Source organism: Anopheles coluzzii, chromosome 2 (genome assembly GCF_943734685.1).
Source record: "Anopheles coluzzii chromosome 2, AcolN3, whole genome shotgun sequence".
In the NCBI taxonomy this organism is placed as follows: domain Eukaryota; kingdom Metazoa; phylum Arthropoda; class Insecta; order Diptera; family Culicidae; genus Anopheles; species Anopheles coluzzii.
Window position 1 is genome coordinate 106970234 of NC_064670.1, and position 27098 is coordinate 106997331.

Genomic DNA, 27098 nt, shown 5'->3' on the forward strand with positions numbered 1-27098 from the left:
GGGGTCGTCCCATCTTCTGGCTCCCAGCCCGGCTGCTTCGGGATGGATTTCAACGGAAACAACTCCATCGGGCAGCAGTAAAACGGTGCCAGAGCCATCGGGCTAGCTGCTACAACCGACCGATGAAGTAGGAAGCCTTTCAAATCCTGGCCAACCCTAATAGGCGTAGTACGAGCCTGTGTGTCCTGCCAATCATGCGTGCAATCTCCCGCATTTTTCCCCGTAGCTCCCAGTCCAATAAATAGAAATAAAAATGTGGATGTGGGAATGGCAAGAAAATGTCCAAGCGAACAATTTTGGACGTACAATAAAGGCAAGGTCCGTTTAAGAAAGGATGTTGGGAAGAAGAATGCAAAAAAAACCGTAGGAGAACGATGCGTATAATCGAGGATACTCGTCGGGTCGGACGCAACAGGGTAGAAAGCTGTGGGAAAGAACCTTTTTTTTGGCGGCTGTATGTGTATTTTTTCGACAAAGAAATCGATACCACCCAACAAAGAGCCTGTCGCTGAAACTTGACGTTTGTTCAGTCAAGCTCACGCATTCTACACTCCAGCTGGTAAGAGAGGTCAGCTCATATGAAGAGGAAGAAATTTCAGTCCTGGGTTACAGGATAGTTCCCCTTCCTCCCATGCGAAGCCAGTGTAAGTAAACAAAAAGCTGAAACGGATCGCTCGGCCTCGGGCCAAAAGTGCTCGAAAGTGAAGAAGTGCTAGTGGTGGTTCGAGCTGTTTACACTTCATGTTTGAAGAATTGAACAACTTCCCACAAGTGGTAGAGCGGCTGCAGGACAGATCAAACAGGCGGAAACAAGGGGGTAAAGTTACGCTGCCATCGTACACCGTACAACAGCCCCGCTTACCTGTCTGTGAGCGTAGACGACACTCCCGAGCAGTTTCCACGTGCCGCCACGCCGGTCCATGCGCACCATGCGCAGGATTTGGAAAAAGCGGAGCCCTCGAAGCGCACTGGTGGCAAACACCTGCCCGGATGTTCCCATTACGAGCACCACTATGGAGGCGGCTATCGTTACTATATCTGTGGAGCGAAAAAGGGTGAGAGTGGAAGGAAATTTATTTAAAAGTTAAATCAACCCAATGACGTGCGGGTGACACATTCTAGCCTCCCTTTCGCTCTTTCTCTGTCTCTTGCGCATACCTATGATACAAAAAGGCCTTTTTAAAAACTTCAGCCTCCCCACTGCTCCTTGATAACGCGAACGGCATCCTGATGACCAAAGTCTGTGAAGTAAAGAAGTGGGGAAAAAAGAAAAGCATGATACACCAAATGAGTACAGGCTGAAGCGAGAAGGGAAATGTCAAATTAAAAACATATTTATGTTGAATTTAAATTTTACACAAACGCGTCCACTGATGCCGCTACTACAATGAGCCCCCATACCGAGCGGGGTTTAATTAAATGGCTGTTGTCACCGCTGTAATTGGATAGCTTTTGGGGTTGCTGATGTTGCTGGTGTTGTTTTTTCGAATTTTATTCACCACGGAACCTACCCATCACGGAGCGGATATTTATGAGCCGCAATGCTGTTACGCAATCGCACCCGTCCCTTACGCCAAACCCAATTATACACATTAGAAAAGAAAAGGGGATGCATCCGAAATTAACTTTTCATTCGACCGCCCATGCTTTCTCGCCGATAAAAGCCGCACGCACCAGCAACGGGCCAATCTTTGGGTGGTGCGGCAAAAGAGTAATGGTTGTAATTATGTGCCAGCTAATTGAAGTATCACACATACAGATGCTGCTACTGCTGCTGCTGCTGCTGCTCTGGATTGAGGTAGCAACACAACTTGCATGTTGTCGGAGCGTGCCACAATTTCCCGAGGCAATCAGATGAAGCGATAATATCTCGAGTGTTGAATTGCATATTAGTAATTTAGGCGTAGCCGATTTACGCAGTCAGTCGTAACGGGATAATTTGTTGCGAACGAGTTGTGTGTTTTATCACGTTTAGAATGTAAAATTAGCTTCGTATGATGTGTAGCAAATTCAGCCATTCACGGCCGTTTAGATTGAAATTAAAAAGAATAATATCTTAAAGCTTTCGCTCAAATAATAGTCAGTCAAGTGATTGAGCTGTTGCATTAAAATACTCTAAACGATATAGTTTACGTCACTGAAATTGTTGCCAAACAAACATTAAAATTATGGCAAAATTATGAAATATCTTATGAATTTTCTTATTTTTTGTAGCAAAAATTCATTTAATTTTGCTTATATTTGAACATAAAGGTTCTCAAAATATTTCTTTTTGAATTACAGTTCTATTGTGTTCTAGGTAATACTGTGCTTCATAAATGTTTGGTTTCGATTTTCTCATATGAATCTTTAGCGATTAATGATTCAAATTAGAAATCGAGTCTCTGAAGATTCTAGAATCACCAACAAAATTAATGTCTAGAGATTCGTGATTTTTTTTAAATTAAATAAGTTAATAAAGATTAATGAAGCTACAAAGATTCATGAATCTTTGGTGATTTATTAATCGTTAGAGTTTACTGAATTATACTGATACTGAATTATATGAGAACCTCAAAAGGTGTATGTATCTCACTCTATACATTTGTGAAAATAAAAATATTCATTGATCCCTATAACTGCTATCATGAAAATCTAATCTCTATAAATCATTTCATGATGATATTCAATGATTCATGAATCTCAATACAGTGAACCCTCTCTTATTTGAGAGGCGATGGGACTGTCGAATAAGAGGGGTTTTCAAATTACAGAGGTGAAAAGTGAATGAAAGGTCCATCCAAACAAGAAAGAGACAGAACATTTAGTATGCAGCCTTAACTGTTTCTATAGGAAACTGCGAACAGAATCGCCAATTTGAGCACACATCTTTCAATAACCATGGCAACACCATACACAAATAAGAGGGACACAGATTTCAGAGGTTTTCCAAATTAAAGGAACAAAAATGTACTGGAAATCAAGGGACTGTGCAAAATGTTCAAATAAGAGAGGTTTTTCAAATTGGATAGGTGTCAAATAAGAGAGGGTTCACTGTATTTCAATTTCAGAAATTCCATAGGATCATTAAGATGCACCAGAATTACTTATCTCTAATTTAAGAACTCTTAAAAGATGTTTGTTGTCCACGATGCTGAACTAAAAGATAAAATAGACAGTATATTTCGAGGATTATTCATCCGTACCAGGATCAATACTCATCCTTATCAAACTCGATGATACTATAAATTATCAAAACAGAATGATTGTAGGATTCACTTGAATGTCTGTCACCCTAAAAACCATGAAAAATGCCACAAAATCACGACAAATCCTTCCTTGTAGTTCATGTTTGAATGGACGATACCCTCATGTACCTTAAATCCAATGCTTTAAACATGTATTGATCCTTCTGAGTCCTTCGTAAATTGCTGTATTTAATCCCACGTCCAACGTATCGATCCTTTAATCCTCCTACAACCAGCACACGACCAATACGTTAAATATGCCCTAATTAACAATGGTGAAAAAATCCACCCACCGAACGAAGCAAAGACCTTCTCGAGAACCACAACGAACCGAAAACGACGTTATGTAATAGCCACCCTGGAAAAGGGCCACCAATCCGCCTCATCAGCGCGATAACAACTAGACTTCCAACCTTGCTCACCCAAACTCCTCCTTACACTTGGTTTCATCGATTGACCTCAGAAAAAAACACGTACCGAGAACACGCAATCGAACTACGACCTCCACCACAGCCACACACCAACCAACCTACGTTCCAACCTCCCCACGCGTCCGGTTGGGAAAACCTCATCGCTGGGAAGTGGGAAGTAAAATGGTGAACAAACGCTGCCACAGCCACTGTACCGTGGCTTGTTTGAAATTGAGCGAATCCAAACAGCGATCTGGCCATGCTCGAACGGTTAATTGAACGTATCAATCATCAATCAATCAGCCCCCGGGCAGGGAATCGAGTGTGGCAGCAGTTGGGATAATGCCTTCGGGTCAAATCGGCCCACAAACGATCGGTTAGCACCCAATCAAATGATTCACAAGTTGTCCCACTCGCCCGACCGAGGCCGGGCTGGCCAAGCAACGCTGTCAGCATACAACATAGCAGGAAATGAGCTTGGGTGTATTGCATCTTTAAAGCACTTGACATTCTGCAGCACGGGAGCTCACAGGATCCCGCACCAGACCCGTACTGCGTTGCGTGCACTGTAAATCAACCCGGAAGAAGGTGGCTTCTGGGCTGTAAATTACCAACACACAGACAAACACCCACAGCACACAACAACACAGGAAACAAGCAGCTCAAACAACGCCCTGCCATGGGAGAAATCGATTAAGATATAACCTCAATTTGCACCCATCGGCCAGCGCAAAAGGGGTGTTAATTCTAGATGTTAAGACCCGACATAAACACCTCGCGTGGCGTGCGAGAATTCAATAAACGTGACGTGCACTGCCCAATGCACTAAACCATACCCCCGGGGGGTTTTGGCTGCTGGTGTGGTGTGCCCAGGGGAAACATGATTTAATGGATATCCGGGCCAGTTTGAGGAATGTTTGATTGATAGATGCGCGGAGTACGTCGGACGTGTACGGGAGAGCATCGAAATGCACTAGTGCAGTATCGCTAAACGTGTTTATGCTTGCTTCCTATCAAACCTACCCGAATCGGACAGCCATTCCGGGAACTATTTGCTTCAAAAATCGAGCAAAAACACGCAGAATCAGAAGCACTTTCTCTCCCACAACGCAACGATGACGTGGATGCTTTTTTTTTGTTCGCATCACGAAAGGTTGCGTTTTTGGACGACAAATAAACCAACCGGCACCGTATACCCGGACTTGAAAACGTCTCACGTAAACTGTCATAATATGTGCACACACGCGCACCCCTCTTGTCCCAAAACCACGTGTGCCGAAGGGTACACTCCGGATACACTTTGCCACTGTCGCATAACGGCAATGCGTATATAATTTCCGGTGCACGTCAGCGTGATCAATGGCGCAGACAAATGAAGGAACGTCATGCAGCGATGTCAGACAGAACAACACGGCGAGTGCCCATTTTTTCGCCCGGTTTGTCGTCCTTAACGGTCGGTAAAAGCCGGAGCCGGAGAAATGGATACCACACGCGGGACACGCTGGGAATATGATAAACTGCTTACCGTTTTCTTTGTGCGCTCGGAGCGCACGAGAAGCCAGCACAATTCGTGACGGGATGAGCTTTCCTACTTCTTTTGTCATTTGTTTATTGTGCCGGAGCAATAAAGGGAAACATGTGCTGCATGTGAAGCACAAGCTTGCGCTTGTGCGAACATACGTACCTTAGGAAGAACTCGATCGAGAACCATATTACTACTATAATCTCCATTACGAATAAGATGGCGATTGCTTGATCCTCGTATTCCTGAATAGTTGAGAAGACACTTAAGGCCAAACATGTGAACACCATTAAAAATCTGCAAAGAAATGAAAATGTATGGTAAGGCGATTAGATACCGCACAACAGGAAGCAGGAACAGTTTATGGAAAAGGAATTATTTCGTATAACGTATAACGAATAAAATATTTTGAATGTTTGTTTTATTAATTACAAAGAGTGTACAGAGTATGTTTCATGTACTAATTTATACCTAAACTGTAAACATATTACAGTTATACATTTTATTTACTTTTAACCATTTAATTATATTGAAATAAACTTAATTTAAACATTTCAATATTCTCAAATCACTTTTTAATGTTTTTTTTGTTTCATTAAACTTTAGCTTAAAAGTAAAATTATACTAAGATAGATGAAATTCTGCTCCTTCTTCTACTTCTTAGCGCAACAACCGTTGTCGGTCAAGGCCTACTTGTGCCTCTAATGAACTTGGATATCAGTGACTTCTTGATAACCCCTAGCAGGGTGGTTCTACGCATGAGGTTGTTGATGACAGTTTGGATCTAAACCAGTTTTTCGTTTTTTTTTCGCAATGGTTTCTTTAACATCAAAACAAGTGCATGATTTTTGCTTTAAAAAAACACAATTATTTACCGATTCTAAGTCCAATAAAATGTTACTGCATATTTTTGCCCCTGGTTTTGTTAAAAGCACGAATTTTAACCACGAAAGCAGCAAAAAAAAACACGCTTGCCAATTAAAAGCACCACACTTCACACCAAGACCGTTAAATTGAACATCGAAAACTTTCCCGTCGGCCACACACATATTAAAGTGTATCGTTTCATTATACCACCCAACAACAATCTAATAGCTTTTTCAAACAGTATCCAGTTCCAGTTGCCTGTGCGCTCTAATCATCACACGCACACATCGATTTTCCTCGCCAGAAAACCCAAACCGAAACGGACAGACACAGAACGTTTCGGTGGGGCCATTACTTCCATCAAAGCGGTGCAAACTCAACCGTGACGCCATGCCGGCAATAACAGCTTCCGTTCACATGCTCCCACACACACACAGCAACACACTATCGATCGTAGCAAAGGTGGTAACGCCTCTCGTCTAAAGCCGGCGAACAAATATGCTTACCAAGGCGCCTCCCAGAAGAGGAAGAAACGAGCTTCAACTTGAACGAGCAAGTATTGCACGTGCGATTCAAACATACCAATTCCGGCCGATTTTCGTCCTGTCAAAACGACTGCCAGGGGAATTGCGGTTCCAGCGGCACACGACTTGGTGGCGAGTGTCCGGTAGCGGGATTGAGGGAGGGCAAACCGTGACAGGAAATAGTAATCAACCGAGGCACCGACCGGTCGCGTTGATGGTCTCATCGCGGAAGTGTCAAAGTTTAATAACAGTACACCCCTCCAATCCCTTCGCCTGGTGTGCGGGGGACGACGCTCGGAGAACGCACGGTGGGCTGCCGGGCTCTGGAATCTGGAACGGGCCGAGCCGAGACATTCTTAGCGCTGGTGGTGGAATGCTTGCAAAATTCATTCGCACTGGGCGAGAAGTGCGCACCGGCACCGACGAAACGACGAGATCAACAAGGATCTTCTCATCAACCGGTGCAAGCATGCTTGGAAGCGGTTGGCATAGTTTTAGTGCCCTTAGTGCCCGTGGCGCTCGAAATGATTGGTCGAATTAGATCCAAATGTGTTTGATTATCAAACGTCGTGCTATAAACCTCGCATCGCATCGTTGTGCTTTTTGCGAGCAATCTCACCACTGCCACAGACTGGCCCGGACTCTACCAGACCCCAGAGGGCCAGAGCAAAATATGAAAAATCAATACACGGTGGCACTCCAATTCCCAGACGCGTAATGATAAATGAACCCGCGCTTGCACGACCGTCCACGGATGGGGTCTTTTGCGAGTGCGACTGGATTTATAGCTTCCTTTATCATTGTCCGCCAGTGTCCTCCCCTTACCTATAGTCGGAAGAAACCTACCGCACACTGGGTTGGCAGCAGTGAATGAACGGCAATTTGGCACTTTTGGGCTCGCTTTTATGACTTACGAACGAACTTTTGGGCGCGCTTTTGGACTCGCTCCAAAAACCACTTGTTACAGGGGATAACACAGTGTCGCACTCTGGTTTTTGTGATTAACAAACCGAGAGTCGAGAGCGGTGCGAGGGTCGTAAATGGTCATAAAAACGCTTACAGATGTTTTTGGCAGTAAGTTACGCTTCGCTGGGCAGCGAGCTGACAAACGTAAATTCAAACAGATCTGCTTTACCAGCGGTAGCGAATGTTTTTGAAGAGTTGGGGTATTGATTTGATTTGGAAACTGTTGTTGAAATCTGCGATGTGTCGTAAACGCAGACGTTCCTGGATTATCATGAATAGTGATGGGTGAAGTAGAGAAAAATCTGAAGTTGATTCCGATCCGACTTGAAAAATTTGGAACCGACTCCGGAAGTTAGGTCTGTCCAGCATTATCCGGAGCCATTTGGACTATTTGGAGTCATCGGCAGTTGTCCGGAGTTACCCAGAGTCGTCGGGAGTCATCTGGAGTCGTTCAGAGTCTTCTGGAGTCGTCTGAAGTCGTCTGGAGTCGTAGTCATCCGGAATCGGGGTCGTCCGGAGTAAGCCCGTGCAAAGTTTTTGAAGTCAGGGACAACTCCGGATGACTCCCGACGATGACTTCGACTACATGCGACTCCGACTACAATCAAACAGGTCTGCTGTGCCATATAAAAAAAAGATGATGTAGTGTTAACTTGTCCAAAATAGCTTTCGAACGGTAGGAACATCACAAAACTTAATAAGATTCCTCCTTTGATGGTACTTAAAAGGACCATTAATTTCTTTTATTACCGTTAATCTACCCACAAATGCCTTTGAGGACCTCTCTCATTGCACTTTAAGCATATAAGCAACACCAGTTCATGAAATGATGTCTTCATCTCCATATAAAGTCGTCTGTATGCGTATCAAGCACAAAATACTAATTTGTATTCCAGCTCATACAAGTCGTTTACCGTGTTTCTACTCGTTTTATGCGAAACCTTTCCTTTCAAGCGTATCTTTGTAGTGTTAAGTTGAATGCAGATTTACATCTTTTCACGACATCCTTACACGCTCAACTGATCAAGCACACGGGGGGCCCAGCGATACCTTACTTAGAACCCCGTAATAAAAATGGAGCCAAACTTCTTACGCCTCGTTTGACTTGTTCAATCTCCATTTTCCGCACCTTCCACGCATTGTTTGCTTCATTAACCGGCAACGAAAAGAAAAACGCAAACAGCAGTGCCCGAAAAATGCCCACCGGCACTCCGAATACGGATCGCACACGTTCGGCTTGGCTGGGTACTTAATAAATCGGAAAAAGGTCACATTCACGAACGGTCGCAAACATTCAAATCGACCATACGCGCGAGCAATACCTTTTTCCGCCGAGTGGCCGGCCGCCGTCGCTGGAGCGGAATGTGAAACCGACGCGGTGCTAATAGCGAGCCAAATAGCTCTCACCTAACCGGAAGAACCCGCTCGTCGCTTCCGTCGATGTGATAGGACGGGGTCCCATCCGCCTATCGGACAGCCCGCCTATCATCGTTATGAAAATTTAATTAGGACTTTATGGCGCGTTACCTGCGCTGTCCCCTCGGCCTAATTGATTTACGGTGCGCGTTGCCGCAGGTGCCGCCGCTGCTGCTGCTGCCAGAAGGCAAGTCGCCGTGCGAACGATCGAGGATAACTTTTCTTCGCCGCACAGAACGCACGCAAACGAGGGCGAGTCGCGTAAATTTCACGACGAATGATTGCTGACAAACTTTTTGCGCTAATTGCTGTTGTCCATTTTGTGTCGTCTTTCCGAAGTGGCCCGTGAGCCGGGCCCGGGAAGAAGGAGGATTTGTTTAATTACTTTTTCATATTTTCGAGATTGAGAAATCAATTTCTGTCAAGCTGTGGGCAAGACAATCCGCAAATGGAAAGCTGTCATTTGTGTTTTAATGCCCGGTTTTATCGATGGGGATTTTATGTTGGACGAACGGCCACCAAGTCAGCCATACATTTAAATAGAATGAAAGGGATAATGTAGGCAATTCTGATCGCTTGAATAGAACACAGACCTTTATCGTTATTTTTTGAATAATTATAAATACAATTTATTTTCATTTTCAATGGCTCAGTAAGAAACTCGAAAATAATGATATTTTAACAACATCATGTATGATAATGTAAAAACCCTATTTAGATATCTATATAAAAAGTCTTTACACAATTTCAAACAATGAGGTCTCTGACTTTCATATTCATTACATCCTTAACAACATAAAAAACTGTTTTAAAATACATCCTTTTCATTCAAATCATTAACCTCGCTTGACTTTCCGCCACAACAAATAAAATGTATACACAATAAGTGATGCAACATCTCTAACCATCTACTTATGAACGCTTCCGCAAACAAATCCAAAACACCGTTGACGCTTATCATCTATCGGCATACTTACACACAGACATGGTAGAAAATCGCTTTGAAGCCTCGGGGCCGCTCGAGAAAATTGTAGACCCTGCTCTGCAGCCGCCTATAACGGGCATCACGCCGTGAGCCGCGATTATAGTTGAGCGGCTTCCCCAACAGTGACATTCGTGGTCGTGCAAGCCGGTCGGCCCTATTTTTGTCGGAGAGTTTGCACGCGCTGAAAATTGGTGGAAAAGAGAAAACGGTGGAAAGAAGTATACTTAGTACAGTTTTTAAAATATTCAAACACATCATAGGGTGCTACGTTGACTACGCATGGCACGTGCTGCTTTTTTTTCAGCGAATTTAGTACATTGAGGCAAGGAAAAGGTGAATGAGTTCTGTGGCGTGGTATTTTAAATATAATCACATTGCGTTGCTTGGCGTAAGGCGGCGTAAAGTTTTTGAAACATATTTTTTTTGTGCTGCTGAAAGAGTAGGAATGCATGCTCCAAACACGTTTGATTCCCGGTGCACATGCTAGCACGCTAACATTCTTAGCGTGTCGAGCACTAGCAAGATTCTTCTCGCACTTTATTTATGACACTGATGGGCAGAGCAGTATATCATACCATAAAAAAAAGCTTCCAACCTTCTCTCATCCAACAATTATAAAATAGCTAGCCCAATCCCCGTGTCCCATTTTACCTTATCCGGCCCACCATCTTCACCTACCGAATTGCAACCGAACCCAAACACAGAAACTTTTCCCACCGCTTGATGTCCGAAACTTTTGCCGGCGTGCCGAAACGAACGAAATTGCTCGCCGTAATCTTGTTTGCAAAATGACACCGCGAAGACGTCGTAGCAGGCGTAGAAGACTCGCCCGTCTCAAAAAGCGTTGCGAAAATATGGCCAAAGTTTTGCAGCCTCGTCTGCCGTAAGCCAGCCAGCTCCATTCCAGCTGACGCTCAGGAATGCATCCACGGTACAGCGATGATGATGATGATGATGATGATGGTGATGATGGGTTTCAGTATTGGTGGAATTTGCTTTCTTTTTGTGTGCGCTTTGCGGGCATAAATTTAAACATTGATGCAACTAATGCAAGACAACAAAGCGCGACTAGTAGCTAGCTAGTTGTGGAGTGACGCCGAGCAGACAAGCTTCCCATGCCTGCTGGCACCGCTTTCGCTTGAACGAACATTTTGCCTTCTCTACTAGCTAGAATGCCACCGGACTAATTATGCAAATATAGCAAGCATTATGCTCACCGACACACCGACGCACGGTGTCGGTCATCCTGCTGCCGCCAGCCACGATTCAAAGTCACGCCCAAGTACGGAATGTACGCGGTAACGCTGAACGCAATGAATGAGCACACTCATAAACGGCTGGGTCGAATCCCTGGCTGGAATGTATACGCGACACCAGTGCACCACAACTTCAAAAGTGTGTGAGTGTTTGGAGGAATTTACGACCCAAAAAAAACCGAGATATCTACCCGTAGATTTTATGATCCGCTCAAAGTTATGAAAAAATAAAGACAGTGACATCCCCGAGAAACGTGTGAGAAGCTTGAACGTACTTTTTCATCTTTTTTTTAGGTCATAAAGCCGACACACTGTTTTGCTCGATGAACACTCGCACTAGCGGGTGATAAAACATTATGGTGTAAGAAAAAGACATTTGAATGGAAATGTGTGCTCGGGATAAGGATTGAGAAATGTAAAGGAAAAGGAATGAGCTACTTTATCGATGTGTGAAAGTGAAAACTACAGCAACGCCATGGTACTTTTGCCACCGATGGCATGCGCATGATGGCTCGTTCCCCCCACAAAAGTGCTCAGTTCAAGTCTAGACAAAGCTGGCTTTAATTTAAAAATATTTTCCCTACCAGTTTTTCTTCCTTTTAACCACTCCCCATGACCTTATTTCGAACCCTCCTAGATAAAAGATAAAGCGTTTCGTCGCTCATTTTACTCATCCTTGTTGTGCTTCGTTTGTTGCTGTTCCGAAGCACTGATAGACTGAAACGGCTGCCAGGGGTTTAGTGCATTAAAAAAAAGGCTTCAGCTTATCCAGCAGCCAGCAACATGTGTGCCAACCTCGGTACATAAACTTCAACGCCTGACGTTTATAGCAATTCCCGCTGCGTACTCGGGAAGCTGTTTTTCGCCAAAGTTTTGCTCTACAAACATCATCAGTACACACACGGTCTCCATATCGTACAAGGTGTGAGTCTCTCTCTCTCTACGCCAAAACGAATGCAGTCTGTTGTTGTTTTTTTACCCATTTTTCTCCCAACGTGTGTGTGTAGTTTTTGTGCAAACTTTTCCATTCATTCATCCCCAATGCAGAAGCTGCAGAATAAGCGAATGCAAATGTCGAGACATCGGTGCACAACACGCGGGCACCGGGTTATTGCCAACACGCACCAGGAGCAGGGAATCATATTTTTCCATCTCATGATACGCTTTGTCAATTTCATAATATGGTATTCATATTACCGACGGAAAACTTTTTGATGTGAATAGTAATAATAATAATAATAATAATGATAACTTCACTCAACTGTCAACATTGCGGTAAGGCGTGCACAGTGCATGATCCATTTGAAGTGAACGTTGCGAAAAGGGTAAGTACCGAATAAATTGTTTGCTAAATGATGAAGAATAGCCAACAAGAAGAAAGTTATGTTCGGCATTTCTTAACGTGTTTGTCGATATTGCCAAATTGCATTTGACTGAAACATTTACATAGAAAAAGTATATACTATAACTTATCTGACGAGTTCATATATTGGCTTGTATGAAGACCTCTATGACTCTGAATTTACTTCAATCAGAAATTGTATTTACATTTAATCTATCTTGCAATAAAATCCAACATAGATTCATAGTCCATTTAAGTGGTTTTTAAAGTTCCTTTCATGTAATTAGGCACCCGCAAGGCATATCTAAGCCACTTTTCTAATTGTTTCTTATTAGCAAATATCAGATATGTTGAAAAATAGTACGTACGAGAGATGAAATCCATTTCTTAAATTCTCTCTTGACGGCTCCACCATGCCTTTTTTGTCCATATACGATGACAATACAGGGTTTTACAGAAGTTGTCATAGCTGTGAGATACTTTATTGACTCTTTTTTACGTGAAATTAACTCAATGTAATGGGAATTAGACTCTACAGCATCATTGTTGGACAAATCTAATAGCAATTCTCAAGGAGGCGGTCCAATATAATTGCTATAGAGTTCAATTTCCAACATATGAAGTTTACTTCCCTAAGAGAGATTCAAGGAAGTGTCTCACAACTATGAAAAACCCCTGGAAAACCCTATGACAATAAACTCATGTTGGTTGCTAGAAAAATGTCATAAAATAGGAGCTGATTTATTAGATACTATGTAATGTGTTTTCTCTTATCATACCATATTATATTTCCATGCTCGCAAAGTAAATATCTTGAGTAAATATTTAGCGCTATTCACAAGGTTGAACACAATTCAACTAAGTACGAATCTTTAGATGTTTTATAACTTGAGTTATAAAGCAATAATAAAGTAAGGAATTGTATCCTATAGCTTTTCGACGATGATTTCTTGTTCGGTGTAGCTATCCAATTTTCATTAATTTCATTATTTTCTAACGTTTAATCAATGTTGCCTGTTAAAGCGTTGTTCGGGTCTTTTAGATTTGGTTTTGTAGTAGAATGGTGCAATAATAATAAGAATAAAAATAATAATAATAATAATAATAATATTAATAATAGTTAAAAAAAACATATTTAAAAAACACATTGAGCATTTTTTGCATCAAATTTTGCTTATAAAACCAATAAAGTACCCATCACCTTCAAACTAGTGTTATCTTGTTACTGGTTAAATCCATTTTCGTCGTTTGTCGAGCTGAAAGTAACACAATGATCCCATCTGAAGCGTAAAATATGGCGGAAACATAACAAAAAAAAATCGATGCCAAACTTTAAACCCTGCACTGCTTTCAATGCGCACTACTCCGACAAAGGTGAAGAATAAACTGACAAAAATGTTAATATGTGATAAAAAGGCTACTTTACGAATGACATTCGCACCGAAAACCTCCGCAGTTACCGTGGGCTCCAACAAAGGGTGACAAAAAGGGACCATTTTTCCCTGAGCCCTGTGCTCAATTACGTACGTAGAGCATCAACTGGCACACGGGAAAAGGTGTGCGTACATCCGTGGCGACGTGTTTGAAGTCAGAAATTGAGCATCCAAATGCGCTGAGGCTTATAGACACGGAACCCAAAATGTCCAGTTTTTTCTCTTCAAACAGCGGATAAAATGGTACCGTTGCTTCATTTCTGCTTGTTTTTTGTTCAATATTGTGTGTGTGTGTGTGTGTGTGTTTGTGTGTGTGTGTGTGTTTGCGCTTTCCAGCCCATGTCTGACTGCCTCAGTCCTTAAACCATTCCACACTTACCCGTGGGTTACAAAGCAAATGAAAACGACAAACAACATGTCCTTCTGCATCCCGACTCGTTGGCGCTGGGAAGAAGAGTCCCTTACATCTCTTCCCTCCATCCTCCTCCCCTTCGTTATGTTGTTGTTCTTTCTCTTTAAAAAAAACCCAGCAAGACACGAAGGGACAACGGCATTATATTTACTTTTCTAATGCTCTGATCCGTCCGTGCCATCACGAAAACGTAACGGGGCTGTTAGTTTTCACCAGCAACAGAGGCAACAACTAGCAGCAACAGCGTTAGCACCAAATGGCTGCAGGGTTCTGCTAAGGTTATTTTGTTGCTAACTAACTGAAAACAACAAATCCGGCTCCGGCGGGCTCGTACCGGATGCTCGTTCTCGCTGTTGCTGACGCCGGGAGAAAGGTGGAAGGTTAGCTGCGGGAGCGGGAACGAGTAGGGAGCTGAAGGACCCTAGAGGGTGGCTTGACGTGCAACGAACGAGACTTTGATTGTTTCCACGATCTTCTCGGAAGCTCGGCTGTCCTCCAAGTGAAAGTTTCCTGCAGCTTCCATTTGCTCTGACGCCAGCCATTGCATAAAGGGAAACAAGGGGGCGTAAGGAAGCGGAAACTTCACCTCAACCTCCAAACACGAACAGAAGAAGAAAAAAAACAACCTTTGGTTGTATAGATAGGGCAGGAAAAACAGGAAACACGTTAGCTTATGTCGAAAGAATCCTTAACATTGTCCTGCTAAGCTGCCTTCGCTATGGGTTGGGGCGCCATCCACCGAACCTAGACAACATACGAATCCGCCCAAGTGTGACTAAATCGTATCTTTTGATCTCTTCTCGGGGCCTCATACATACACACCCGTACAATGCCAATTCCGTCATGGAGGAAGATTAAAAGCAAGGATTAATGTGTTTATTTTCCAACCGCTCGGTGCGGGACTGTATCGAGCCTTCACAAAACCGATTCCTTCAACAACACTGTCTCACTGGCCGTTCTTTCGCAGCAACAGAATGCAAAAATTTGCTACAAAAGTTGATTAAAAAACTCGAAAGGTGCTAAAGGGATGTTACATGGCAGTATGGTCCTGCCAAAAAAAACAGACAAAAAGAAGGACACAGTCTCCAGCAATTCCCTTTAAGCATCCTATGTTCTGCAGTAATCTGATCGGAGTAAATTGAAGGCTCGTGATGCTATTGGGCTTAATGAAAATCGACCTACTCTTCCTGTTCAGTGCATTTTACCTCCGTCACTCAAGACGTCGGCTTCAATGTCGGCGAAGCCATAATCAACAAGACAATCGAGTTTGGTGCGTAACCATTGCGCTATGATTTATCGCACAGCTCAATACCACCTGATCTATCGACGATAAATCAATCGCATTAGGCCGACGATGCCGACAAGCTCGTAAATATACAGAGCGCAGGGGAGCTGGCCGATGCTGGTGGTGCTGGTGGTCTGCTGCCGGTGGCAGTACTCCCCGGGCCAACCTGGTTTCGAATATCGTTTTCCGTAAAAGCAATCACATTATTTTGCGAACGAGTGTTTGGATCGTCGGTGCCCACACACGCACGCCCGCACGCACGTACGCACTTGTTGATTGGGTTGAATGAGGCGTAGGAAGGGAGAGAGATCTCTCTGGAAGCTTGCAGCATTGGAAAATCATTAAATGAAGAAATGAGATACAGGGCCAAACGGTAAGGAAACTCGTACAGTTGCTAGAAGAATTGTTGGTACACAACTCGTTTAACGATTGCAAAGGAAATAACATCTCCAAGACAGAATTCGTTCAATTTCCTTAGATGTAGTATAAAATCAGCAAACCTAGAGGAGAAATTGTCTTATCGGCCATCTGTATTGACTAATTGTAATAGTAGAAAACTTATGAGAACTTATAAGCTATTTTTATAAGCGATTTTTTGAAGAAAATCCAACAAGTTTTAAAGTTTTTTTCAGCTTTTTGGTTGAAAAATAAGTAAAATGTCCTTGAATTAGTGAACAAATATCATGTTAATTAAACAATTTTTACACAATTCTATTCCGATCAGATGTACCTTTAACCATTTGCGCCACTGTGTATACAATGTGCAATAATTTTGCACACAAGCAAGCGCCCAACACCTCCCACGTATTAACCACGACTAAAGATGAGCAGGCCCCAATCTTGCCTGTTTTCCGCCAGCATGCCCGTGACTGTGACTTCAAGGCAGTGGAAAAGGAAAGCTGGTGTACGACATTTTCCAATCTCTTCAGGATATCGAATGGCATTACGAGTGCAAATTGGACTCTGCCCAAAATCGAATCAGACCGAGGCCGAAGCTTAGCTGTGGGGATCGAAGCCCGTATGCCACAGGCTCCGTATTTCAGCACCGTAGGATGGTTGCGGGTTCGGCTGTGTATGTTGCTGTGTATGTACGCCAATGCGAAGCAACAGGGTTCGTTCGCAACCCGACCCGTTGGCGTGGCGTGGTCCGAGTCCGATCCGTGTACGAATGAGACGCTGCCAACAGTCCCGGAAACTGTTAGTAAATTGAATTTTCGAGAAATCGTATCCCCACCAGATCCTTCCCGCTCACAGCACCCAAACATGTGTTATCCGTCAAGGAGCGTACAAAGGAGAGTGGAAAGAAAAAGTCAATCCGGAAACAGTACACAACTCTCTAAAGCTTCGAGCGCAATGCCAACTGCCTCATGCTTCATGCGACGACTGTTGTCACCGTTGACACACGACGTCGGCACACAAACCGGCACACGAGATGAATTCGACTTTGACCCAGGGATGGCCGAGACAATGACAAATAAACACTATCCAATTGTGGCAATCGGTCGTGAGCAACAGGGTCCCGCATTCATGCAGACTGCTTTTGTGTGTCGAAAACATTCGCATCGAGCTTCTATCCCGGGGTACCCGGGTAGCCAGCGGGTTTTGTGGGGCTTTTGTGTATGGCTATGTGGTGACAAATGAAAATTTATCGTGCTCAATAAAACGCGTCTCTGCGTCTGCCATCGTACGTACAGCAGCATACACCAGTGAGCCGGAGGCCAATAGGCAATGGATCGAGCGTGTGCCGATTTTCGGTCCAGGACCTTCAAAGTCATTCGCCTAGCCCGTTGGCTGTGTTTATGTGTGTGTGTGTACGTTTTTGATGACTTTGCGGAGAGCAAGGTTCGTTGCAACATCAGCACATAACGCTGCTTTGATGGTGGCGCGCTTGCTGAACGTTGGACCAGGCGAACCAGATTAGTTTCGTTAGTGATAACAGATTTGATTGGGTAACGACGCGTTCGACGCAGCAAATTGGTTGCGTTTGTAGTTTGTAGGCGCAAATTAAAACACGCTGCACGGTCGATGCTTTATGTTGGAAATTGATTAATGTTCAGTAATTCATTTGAATTCAAATGCTCTGCAACACTGTACAATGTGCACACTTCAGAATTATGTTATTTGTTTTCAATTTGAGAAGTCTTTGTTGTTTGCTTTCAAAGAGCGCTTTTAGTAAATGTGGTGGATACACAATTGAATTCAGATATTATTCATTTTACACAATAGAAGAGGTTGTTTGTAATGAGGTGCACAAATAAATAAAATATCACATTGATATAAACACATGTTGCATTATTTGTGTTTATAAATAATCTATTGTGAATATTGTCCTGGTACGGAAGATGGCTAGCTATATATCATAATTAAAAGGCTTTTCTTCTCCATGTTTTCAAACCATGGATACGAGAAGTATGATGCATTGGTTAATAAGGCTTTCGAATTATTTGGAATAAAAGCCATAACACATACAAATAATTAATATACCCATTGTAAGCTATGAAATACCAATCTACTTTGCTAAGTGTATACATTGGGCAGGTCTCGTGGTACAGCAGTCAACTCGCATGACTTAACTACATGTCCGTCAAGGGTTCAAGCCCCAAATGAACCGTACCGCCATATGTTCGACTAACTATCCTGCTATGGGGGGGGGGGGCGGGGGGGGGGGGTTAATCCAAAAGTCACTAAAAGGCAAGCCTGCAAATGGTACAGGCAGGTCTTGACCAACGACGGTTTTTGAAATGAAAGCTTATATCAGCGACAACGTACACGGTTAGTTTTAAAAAATTGAAAACAAAAATCTAAAATTAATCCTTCATTTACGTAACAGACATCTTTTGTCCTGATGTTAGTATTCAAAATCTCCACAAAAGTCTTAAATACTGTTTATTAAACTTTGCACACATGTTTGGTATAGTGATGGAAAAAATGACGATTTCGTCGGAATCGATTCCGACTAGCTCCGAAATTTTCTGGAATCGATTCCGAATAGTAGGTCCGGAATCAGTTTCCGGAATCGGCTCCGGAATTGGTTCCGGAATTGGCTCCGGAATCGGAATTGGCTCTGGAATTGGTTCCTCAATTGGCTCCGTAATTGGTTCCGGAATTGGCTTCAGGAAAATTAATTGGCTCCAGAATCGAAATCGGCTCCGGATTCGGAATCGGCTCAGGAATCGGAAGCGGCTCCGGAATAAGAATTAGCTCCGGAAACGGAATCAGTTCTGGAATTGGCTCCAGAATCAATATCGGCTCCGACATTGGAATTGGTTTCGAAACGGAGTCGGTTTCGGCATCTTCTTAGGAATAGGCGTTTGGGTCCAATGATACTATGTGTTGATAACGGCAAAGAATCAAAATTTACTTGTAAATGATCTATTCACATGGAGATTCCCGGACTTATATCGCTTCCCACACTTCTTATTTCAATTCAAACCATTCCATTTCTGGAGTCAAGCCTAATTCCGTCACTGGTGCAAATTACGATTCCCAGGTCGATTCCGATTCCGGAGACGATTCTGATTCCGGAGCCGATTCCGATCCTAGAATCGATTCTGGAGTCGACTCCAGAATCGGCTCCGGATTCAACTCCGGAATCGGCTCCGGAGCCAAATCCGGAACCGGCTCCGGAATCGACTCCGGAATCGGAATTGATTCCAGCATCGGAATCGGCTCCGGAATTGATTCCGAAAGCGGAATTGGAATCGGGTAGGTCCGATTCCAAGCTCCCTCCACTAGTTTGTTAGACATACAACATTATCAAAAACTTATTACTTGTTAAATGTATCGACAATAATGTTATTATGACAGATATCTTTTAATGCTCAGTAGAAAGCCGTTGAGTCTTGCTCTAGTCAATCTTGCCGAAAATATTTAATTAACCCAAAAGAGTAATCGTTCAATTAAAAAATAGGAAATAAAAACAGAGCTTGATTTTAGGGAACGACGGAAACATTTCCAACCATAAAGTTATAGCAACCTGTTTAGGTATCATTAAACAGTCACGATAACATTGAGTACAAGTTTGATTTTCCTCGTTGCATACACAAAATGAACACTTCCAAGGATTAAACAATCCAACTGGCTCCTGTTTTTGCTCGCTTTCTCTAGTACAACCATTACAGGCGAACATAATCATTTGCGTTAATCGATTCCGACCGATAACAAACCACACGAATGTCTATTCGACACATATTTTGTAGCGTACTTATCCTTCCGGAGCCGATTTCTTACACATCGTTAGCTCACATGTGTACATCAGCCCGCTGTGGCGTTGTGGCGAAACCAAAAGGATTTAATTCCACATCATATAATGTGCACGCGTATGTGTGTGTGAGTGTCTGTGGTTGTTTTAAACTGAATAACACGAACACAAAGCGCCATTAGCGAGAGCGAGCGAGTGAACTTTTGTGTGGGTTAGGTTAGCAAAAGTTATCCGTTCGATTTGCATGAGTACAAAGTAATTAGTGAAGTTGTTGCTCTGCCTGCGGGACGCATTCTAGAAGGTAGGCAGCAACCCTACACTCCCTTCATGCAGTTATGTCAGCTTGTTAGTAACGCGAGCAGCCTCGGCGACAATATTAACACCAGTGCACCAAACACTTGCACAATCGACAAAGCTTGCAACAAAAACCCGCGGTGCCTGGCAAAACGCTAGAGCCTAACCTATGGTAATCTCGTCCATTATCCTCGTCCTCGTCGTCCTCCTCCTCGTCATCCTCCCCATCGATGTCCTGCTCCATCTCGTCCTCCTCCTCGTCCTCCTCTACCTCCTCCCCGTCGTACTCATTTCGCGAACCGCGCGAAACACGACGCCGCTGCAAACGGTACCTACCGTCCGTATCGATGCCGTAGTCATCGTCGTCCTCGTCACCGTAATCAGCCACGTACGACCGCAAATCCTCCCGGCTGTCCGGGAAGTACCCGGACCCGCACGATGCACCACTTGCCCGCCGTTCGCCCGCCCGGCTGTCGTAAATGGTAAGGAACGCGACCGACCCGGTGGTCGGTTTCGTTTGCGCCGACCGGCTTAAACCTTTCGTCGTGGTACCGTGCCGGCGCGCAGAATGGCGCCGCAAGGTATGCAATGCCAGTGCAGCATCCTCCCCGGTGCCCCCCTTCAGCGCGGGCCGCTCCGGCTCGTCTATAACGATTTTAATTTGTGGAAAGTGTGGTTCCTGCCGGGTCCGGCGATGGTCATTACTGTTTTGATTGTGTTCATTACTGCAATTGCCACTTGCGGCACTGTCACGGCGGCGCTGCAGCACGCCGGCTGTCGTCGGTGGCGGGTCGCGATGGTGCATTCTGCCGCCGGCAAAGATCGTCCCACTGTCACTGACGGTCGATGTTTTACGTGACGCCATTGTTCCGGTTCAGCGGGCACTTTTATGTGTTCGGCTCACTTCACTCCGCAGCACAACAACAACGGCCAAAACGTCACTTTATCCTTTGCCGTTTGTCGCTCCACTGCTGCTGCTGCTGCTGCTCTTGCACCGTACAGAGGTATAGGTTGTCACTCCCTGGTCCCTGGATCAGGCAACTTTGTCTTTCACTTCAGCTGAATCGCGCTACTATCCCCAACCGAAGAAGCCCGCGCTGACGACTGACTTTAAACGACACTATTAAATGGTGGCTATTTATCAAGATGCATGAAACGTGCGATGCTGCAACGGGACACCGACCGACCGACCCATTTTCCCAAACCATTAGCGCGCGCCCAAGCAAATGCCATTCAGAAAAATGCATACATCTTACCACTAGGAGTGGGGGACACTCAGTACACTTCCCCGCCTTTGCTTCGAGATTTTAATCTCCGGGCGATAAAAAAATACCTTTTTCCACGAGACCGTTGGCAGCGGAAGAAAATGTTTCACTTAGAAACGCCCGGCATCCAGTTCATTACCGGAGCTCGGGCTTCACGATTAACATCGCACACAAAGTGAGAGATACTTTAGATTATTTTTACATCCCCGCGGTAATAGAAAATACTTTACGTGACTTGAAGCTTCAGAAAAAAAATGAAGGAAAGGGAGACGAAGTTTTTGTACCCACACCGGGCCTGGACTGGATGAATGGACGAAGTCATGAGCATGGGAAACCAACCGATGCGCGATGATGCTTTTCTTCCCATTTAGCGCCAACATAAAGGCTGGTTCAGGAAACCCATTTTCATCAAGGGGGAAACGTGTAGAATGGCCCGTTAGGTCACGGGTAACAAGAGCACGCTGCTGCTGCTATCATCTTCTTGTGCATTGAAAAATGCTCTCGTCTTTAAGATGCCTTTGCTCACGTCTTTTTTTGTGTTATCGGGGAAAGGAAATCGCCGTTAAATTGTGTTAATGCTTGCAATTAAAGTGCATTAAACGTGAGTGTCTCGTTTACTGTCAAGCGTTTACGGGTTTCGAGCACGCGAAAGGCATTCTATTTAACATACTATCATACTTAGAAGATCCAAGGAGAGAATTCTGGTGTATCTTTTGTTAAGAATGTACGTTCAAATTATTACAATACATAAGTGTAAAAACTTAATGATGACATCAAACGTTCCAGGGGCTCATTATACCAGCCTTAAAATAATATTCCTGAAATGAGTGCCCTGAAGGTATTTTAATAACCTCAGTGATTGTAGACAGCATGGAAGTAAAAATTAGAATTTTATTTATCTGCACCACAAACGCAAAGAGAACAAATCTGATTATGGGAGCCTTCACGATTCTAGTTTGTTTTTTGTTTGACAGTTTGACAGTTGGAGGCTGAAATCATGTAAACACTCCATACAAAACTACACAAAAAACTAGCCTGCAATTTTCAGTCTAGATTATTCTAGCATCAAAGCTAGAATTAGATTCGAGTACCTGCTCGAACACACGGTGTTGTTTACATTTATCCCAAGCTGCATTAAAGAGATCAGGTGGTGGAATCTAGAATCAAAGTGTAAGTAGTCCAGGTGGTCTCATAGCATTTTTTATAACCAATTTTGAACATCACTTTTTGACATAACGGGTGAAAACTTTTGCTCAAACAATTTTTCTGGGAGCTTGACGAATACACAAAATATTCTTAAAATCTCCATTCCGAAGCAGAAGCGATAAAAATCAGCCTTCTAAATTCATACACCTTGGGATAAGCCCACCTGTATATTATACCCACTTAGATAGCTGCTCGAAAACTGCTATACAATGCAAACAGCTGACAGGCTGATATTTCAGCCTACGAACTTCAATCGGAAAGGGCCCCTATAATGTTTTATGTATTAATCGATTGGTAATTAAATAAATAAAATACACTTTCCTTGGAATTGACCAACTTCAGTATATTTTATCGCTCCACGGTCTACAGCGTGAGTTTATCTAGAAATCCCAATATGTGTCATAAAGCGAATTTGATTTGCTAGGAAATATAAATACCCTTCTAGAACTCAAATAAGCTTTCGTTTCATTTAGAAATATTGATACCTGTTTTAATTATTTTAAGTTCCAAAACATCATTTTACAGGGTTTTCCAGGAGTTCTCAAAGCTGTGGGACATTTTATTGACTCCTTACGTGAACATAATGTAATGTGAATTGGACTCTATATCAACCTTGTTGGACAAATCCGATAGGAATTTTCAATGAGCCTGCCCAGACAGGGTGCAATATGAGTTCGATTTCCAACATATGTAGTTTACATCCCATAAGAAAGAGTCAAGGAAGTGTCCCTAAACTATGAGAACCCCTGGAAAATCCTGTATTTCGCGGCCTACTGTAACCATTATAAGAACCCAAGATTAGTGAACTTGGGTCGTTGGTTATGTGTTTTCTGAAAATTTTGTTCAAAACTTGCCCGATGTTATGTCGAGGAATCCAACAACTGATATAGAGTGCAGGGATACAAGAACACATTTTTTACCATAACCTTATCTGCAAACAGTTGACAGAACAGACAAAGAATGACCAAATTGAACCAATTAAATTGCACAATCCTAAAAAAGTTTTAAACTATTCGACAAGATTGATTTTCCCTGCATTGTAGAACCTTTGGTGGAAAATTTTATTACAAAATCCAATCTACAATATCATCCTTATTTTTCTTATAGAACATCTAAACTTTCCAAAATTCTGATTACCAAAAACCTCATTACAGTTTGAAACAAAAAAACACACACAATAATGTACAATCAACTTAACCTTGAGCACAAAAATACAAACGAGACACACAAACATATCGTTCCTTCTTAATCACAGTCTAAAACAAATGCCCTCCCACCCCCTCATCCTTCCAGTTTCCCACCGAAAACGATTTCAAATTTGCTCAACCATATTGACAGTGTCAAGATTTATTCATTCTCAGCACACTAAACGACTACCACCTACCCAGACCACCACCACCACCACCGTAATGACGGGCGCTGTTACTAAATAACCTACTCATTGCAATTTTTCACCTCGCCACATTCATCCAAACATTGGGCCCGATTGCTGCGCTTAAATCACCCATCCCCCCCCCCCCCCCCACTCAGGACGCGACTGATTCCTCAAACACCTGTTTCTACCTGTTTCGGCAGGAGCAACCCCTCAGGTACGGGTGGCTTAATGGATAGAGCAGAGAAGCTAAACCCTGCCGTCTAACGAATCCAAACCCGGGCGTAGCAACTCATTAATCTTACGCACCAGATGCCTCCCTTACTCCCCGGTTCGAAAACGTTTTACCTTTTCTGCTGCTGCTGCTGCTAGGCGAAGATGAGTCTACTTTCCAAGATAAACAAACGTGAAAATACACAGACACAGATGCACGGCACAAAATCGGCGCGCCAACACCACTTGCCGTACACGGCGCGTATCGGCGCGTTTCCATGGGCAAATGGTTTCCATCAGTGCGGCCACTTGAAGGTGTTACACACTGTCCTATCTTTGGCCAGTTACAAACAACAAGTCGAAGATGTTCGCATACATGCACAGCAAAAAAGTACCCATGGTGTACCAACCGGACCAGCCTAATGTGCGTTTATCTTCGGCTTGGCGTGCTTGGCGAAAATCGGCGTAAAACCGGGCGAGAAAGAATCGTTAAAAATAAATCCATCACTCCGGCCAGAACCCAGTTCCCGGCGGCCCCACAGTGAAGAGCTGCCAGGGCTGCCCCGGGTGGGAACAAATGTTCCTTTCATTAACTCTTGCCAACTGAACTGAGAGCTGGGGGGGAGGGGGCACGAGTTGGCAACGGCGAACACGCGCTCATCAACCGCGGTGCTTCACGATGCGGCATCATCAACAACTCACTAGCATAACGATTATGATGGTAAACGATGTGATTTGATGAGCTTCACGTCGAATCGTAGAATGTAGCAGTGTGCTGCAGCAGCAGCAGTAGTTTCCGTGGCAAAGGTAAGAACAAGGCGAACGAAAATGTTGATGGGCACACAGTTCGGTGTTTTGCTACAGTTGAATTTTGTTTCGGGCGTTTTTTCTGTCGTTCGGGCAATAGAAACAAAAAACGAGAGCAACCATCTCACCGAAATCCAACCAAGACAACTGACACACAAACACACGCACACAACGATGATGGGACGTCTGGTGTTGTGGAAAGATTTGCTCGTTAATTGCTCGTTATCTCGTTTCCCGGGCAATACATCCAGCTGACGCGGACGAACTGTTGTACTGGGGGTGGGATTTCGAGACTCCGAACTTTGCGTTTCCGCTTTTCAACCGCCCATCAGCAGCAGCAGCAGCAGCAGCAGCACTGGCAAGCGTAGTCATATCGTCCGCAAAAAGGCACGCGAAAAACAATTGTACGCGCTCCCGCTCTCGGGGGAAAGTTTCATCTTTCAGCAGCATGTGACTCATGGCAGCTTAGCTATTTGTTAGCGGCTCGCTTTTTACTCCGATGCCGCTGGTGTGTGCGCCGCCGTGAGCGTTCCTTCCTTATGTTGATCTCTGTTCGGAAGGTGGAACGTATTTATTTTCAGTTGATGAAATAAATCCGTCGCATTAGGTTCGCATGGACCACCGCGTGCACACGCGGGACAGTACGCGGCTGTGGCTGCAGAAAAAGCAAACAGCACAAGTATCTCTAAATCCATGTGGGGAGAACAGAAAAAACGACTTCCGGTTTGGATTCTGTTTACCTTCGCCATTTCCTGCACTTACGCCACGGGAGACGACAGATTCAAGGGAAAGATGGGAGGAAAATGTGTGCATACAAAGCGAGAAGAAACATCTTAAAAGGTAGATGAAACTTGAAACCATTAAAATTTAAAAATTCTTCCCAAACCCATTAAGGTATTCAGTGAACTCTGCGTTGCATGATAGCTCGCTCTATCGCACTACTCAGCCATTTATGACCATATGACGTACTTTAGGGTTTTTTTTTAAATATGTTATTTTAAAACACGCTTAAAGAAGGGATGTTGGCGTGTAAAATAAATGAAAAAATAACATGTTACGACTAGAGTTTGTCAACTTATGGCTGAAATTATGTCGACAATCCATTCTCAATCACACACCCAACTTCACACTAGTGGCGGGAGCTCGGAATCGGACCTACCCGATTCTGATTCCATGTTGGGAATCAATTCCGGAGCCGATTCCAATGCTAGAATCGATTCCGATTTCGGAGTCGATTCCGGAGCCGATTTCGGAGCCGATTTCGGAGCCGATTCCGGAGTCAATTCCGGAGCCGATTTCGGAGTTGACTCCGGAGCCAATTCCCGAGTCGGCCCTCGAATCGATTCCGCGATCAGAATCGGCTCCGGAATCGGAATTGACCTGGGAATTGCAATGTGCCCCGATAACGGAATCATAATTGATTCCAGAATTAGAATTAGCTCCGGAAGTTTAATTAGTTCTTGAAATGAAAAAAAAGAAGTTTTAGAAGCGAAAGCAGTCCGAGAATCTCCATGAGAATGGATGTTTTACAAGAAAATTTTGATCTTTAGCGGTTATCAATACGTTGTATGATTGGACCCAAACGCCTATTTTTATGGCGATGCCGAAACTGACTCCGTTTGGAAACCGATTCTAATTTAGGAGCCAATTCCAATTCGAGAGCCGATTTCGATTCCGGAATCAATTCCGATTCCGGAGTCAATTTCGGAATGGATTCCACTTCCGAAGTCAATTCCGGAGCCGATTCCGGACTCATTTCTGGAGCCGATTCCGATGCTGAAGCCGATTCCGATGCTGAAGCCGATTCCGATGCTGAAGCCGATTCCGATGCTGAAGCCGATTCCGGAACCAGTTCCTGAGTCGTTTCCGATTCCGGAGCCGATCCCGGAATCGATTGGACCTACTATCCGGAATCGATTCCAGAAAACTGCGGAGCTAGCCGGAATCGTTTCCGACAAAAACTTCATATTTCCCATCACTACTTCAAACATTCTATTTGAAGGTTTTCAGCACATGAAAAGCAAGTTGTTTGATGTTTGCTTCCACAGGTTCCGCATTAGTAATATATGTCTTTTTTTGTCAACTAAAGCTAATC

General features: G+C 43.8%; 1 protein-coding gene across 18 annotated transcripts in view; it reads right to left on the reverse strand.

The window, feature by feature from the left end:
* LOC120950889 (potassium voltage-gated channel subfamily KQT member 1-like) overlaps nt 1–27098 on the reverse strand; it is a 162571-nt gene that overhangs the window by 88312 nt on the left and 47161 nt on the right. For 2 of the 18 annotated variants that reach the window (XM_040369286.2, XM_040369284.2), the window contains exons 1-5: nt 20308–21622; nt 9910–10098; nt 5322–5456; nt 1159–1241; nt 863–1038 (exon numbers count right to left, since the gene is read on the reverse strand). In XM_040369286.2, coding sequence (XP_040225220.2) covers nt 863–1038; nt 1159–1241; nt 5322–5456; nt 9910–10098; nt 20308–21005 — 1281 coding nt within the window. In that variant the 5' untranslated portion in view covers nt 21006–21622. Of the gene's footprint in view, nt 1–862; nt 1039–1158; nt 1242–5321; nt 5457–9909; nt 10099–20307; nt 21632–27098 lie in introns of those variants that run through there. The other 16 variants (XM_040369288.2, XM_040369287.2, XM_040369292.2 and 13 more) reach the window with 12 other exon arrangements.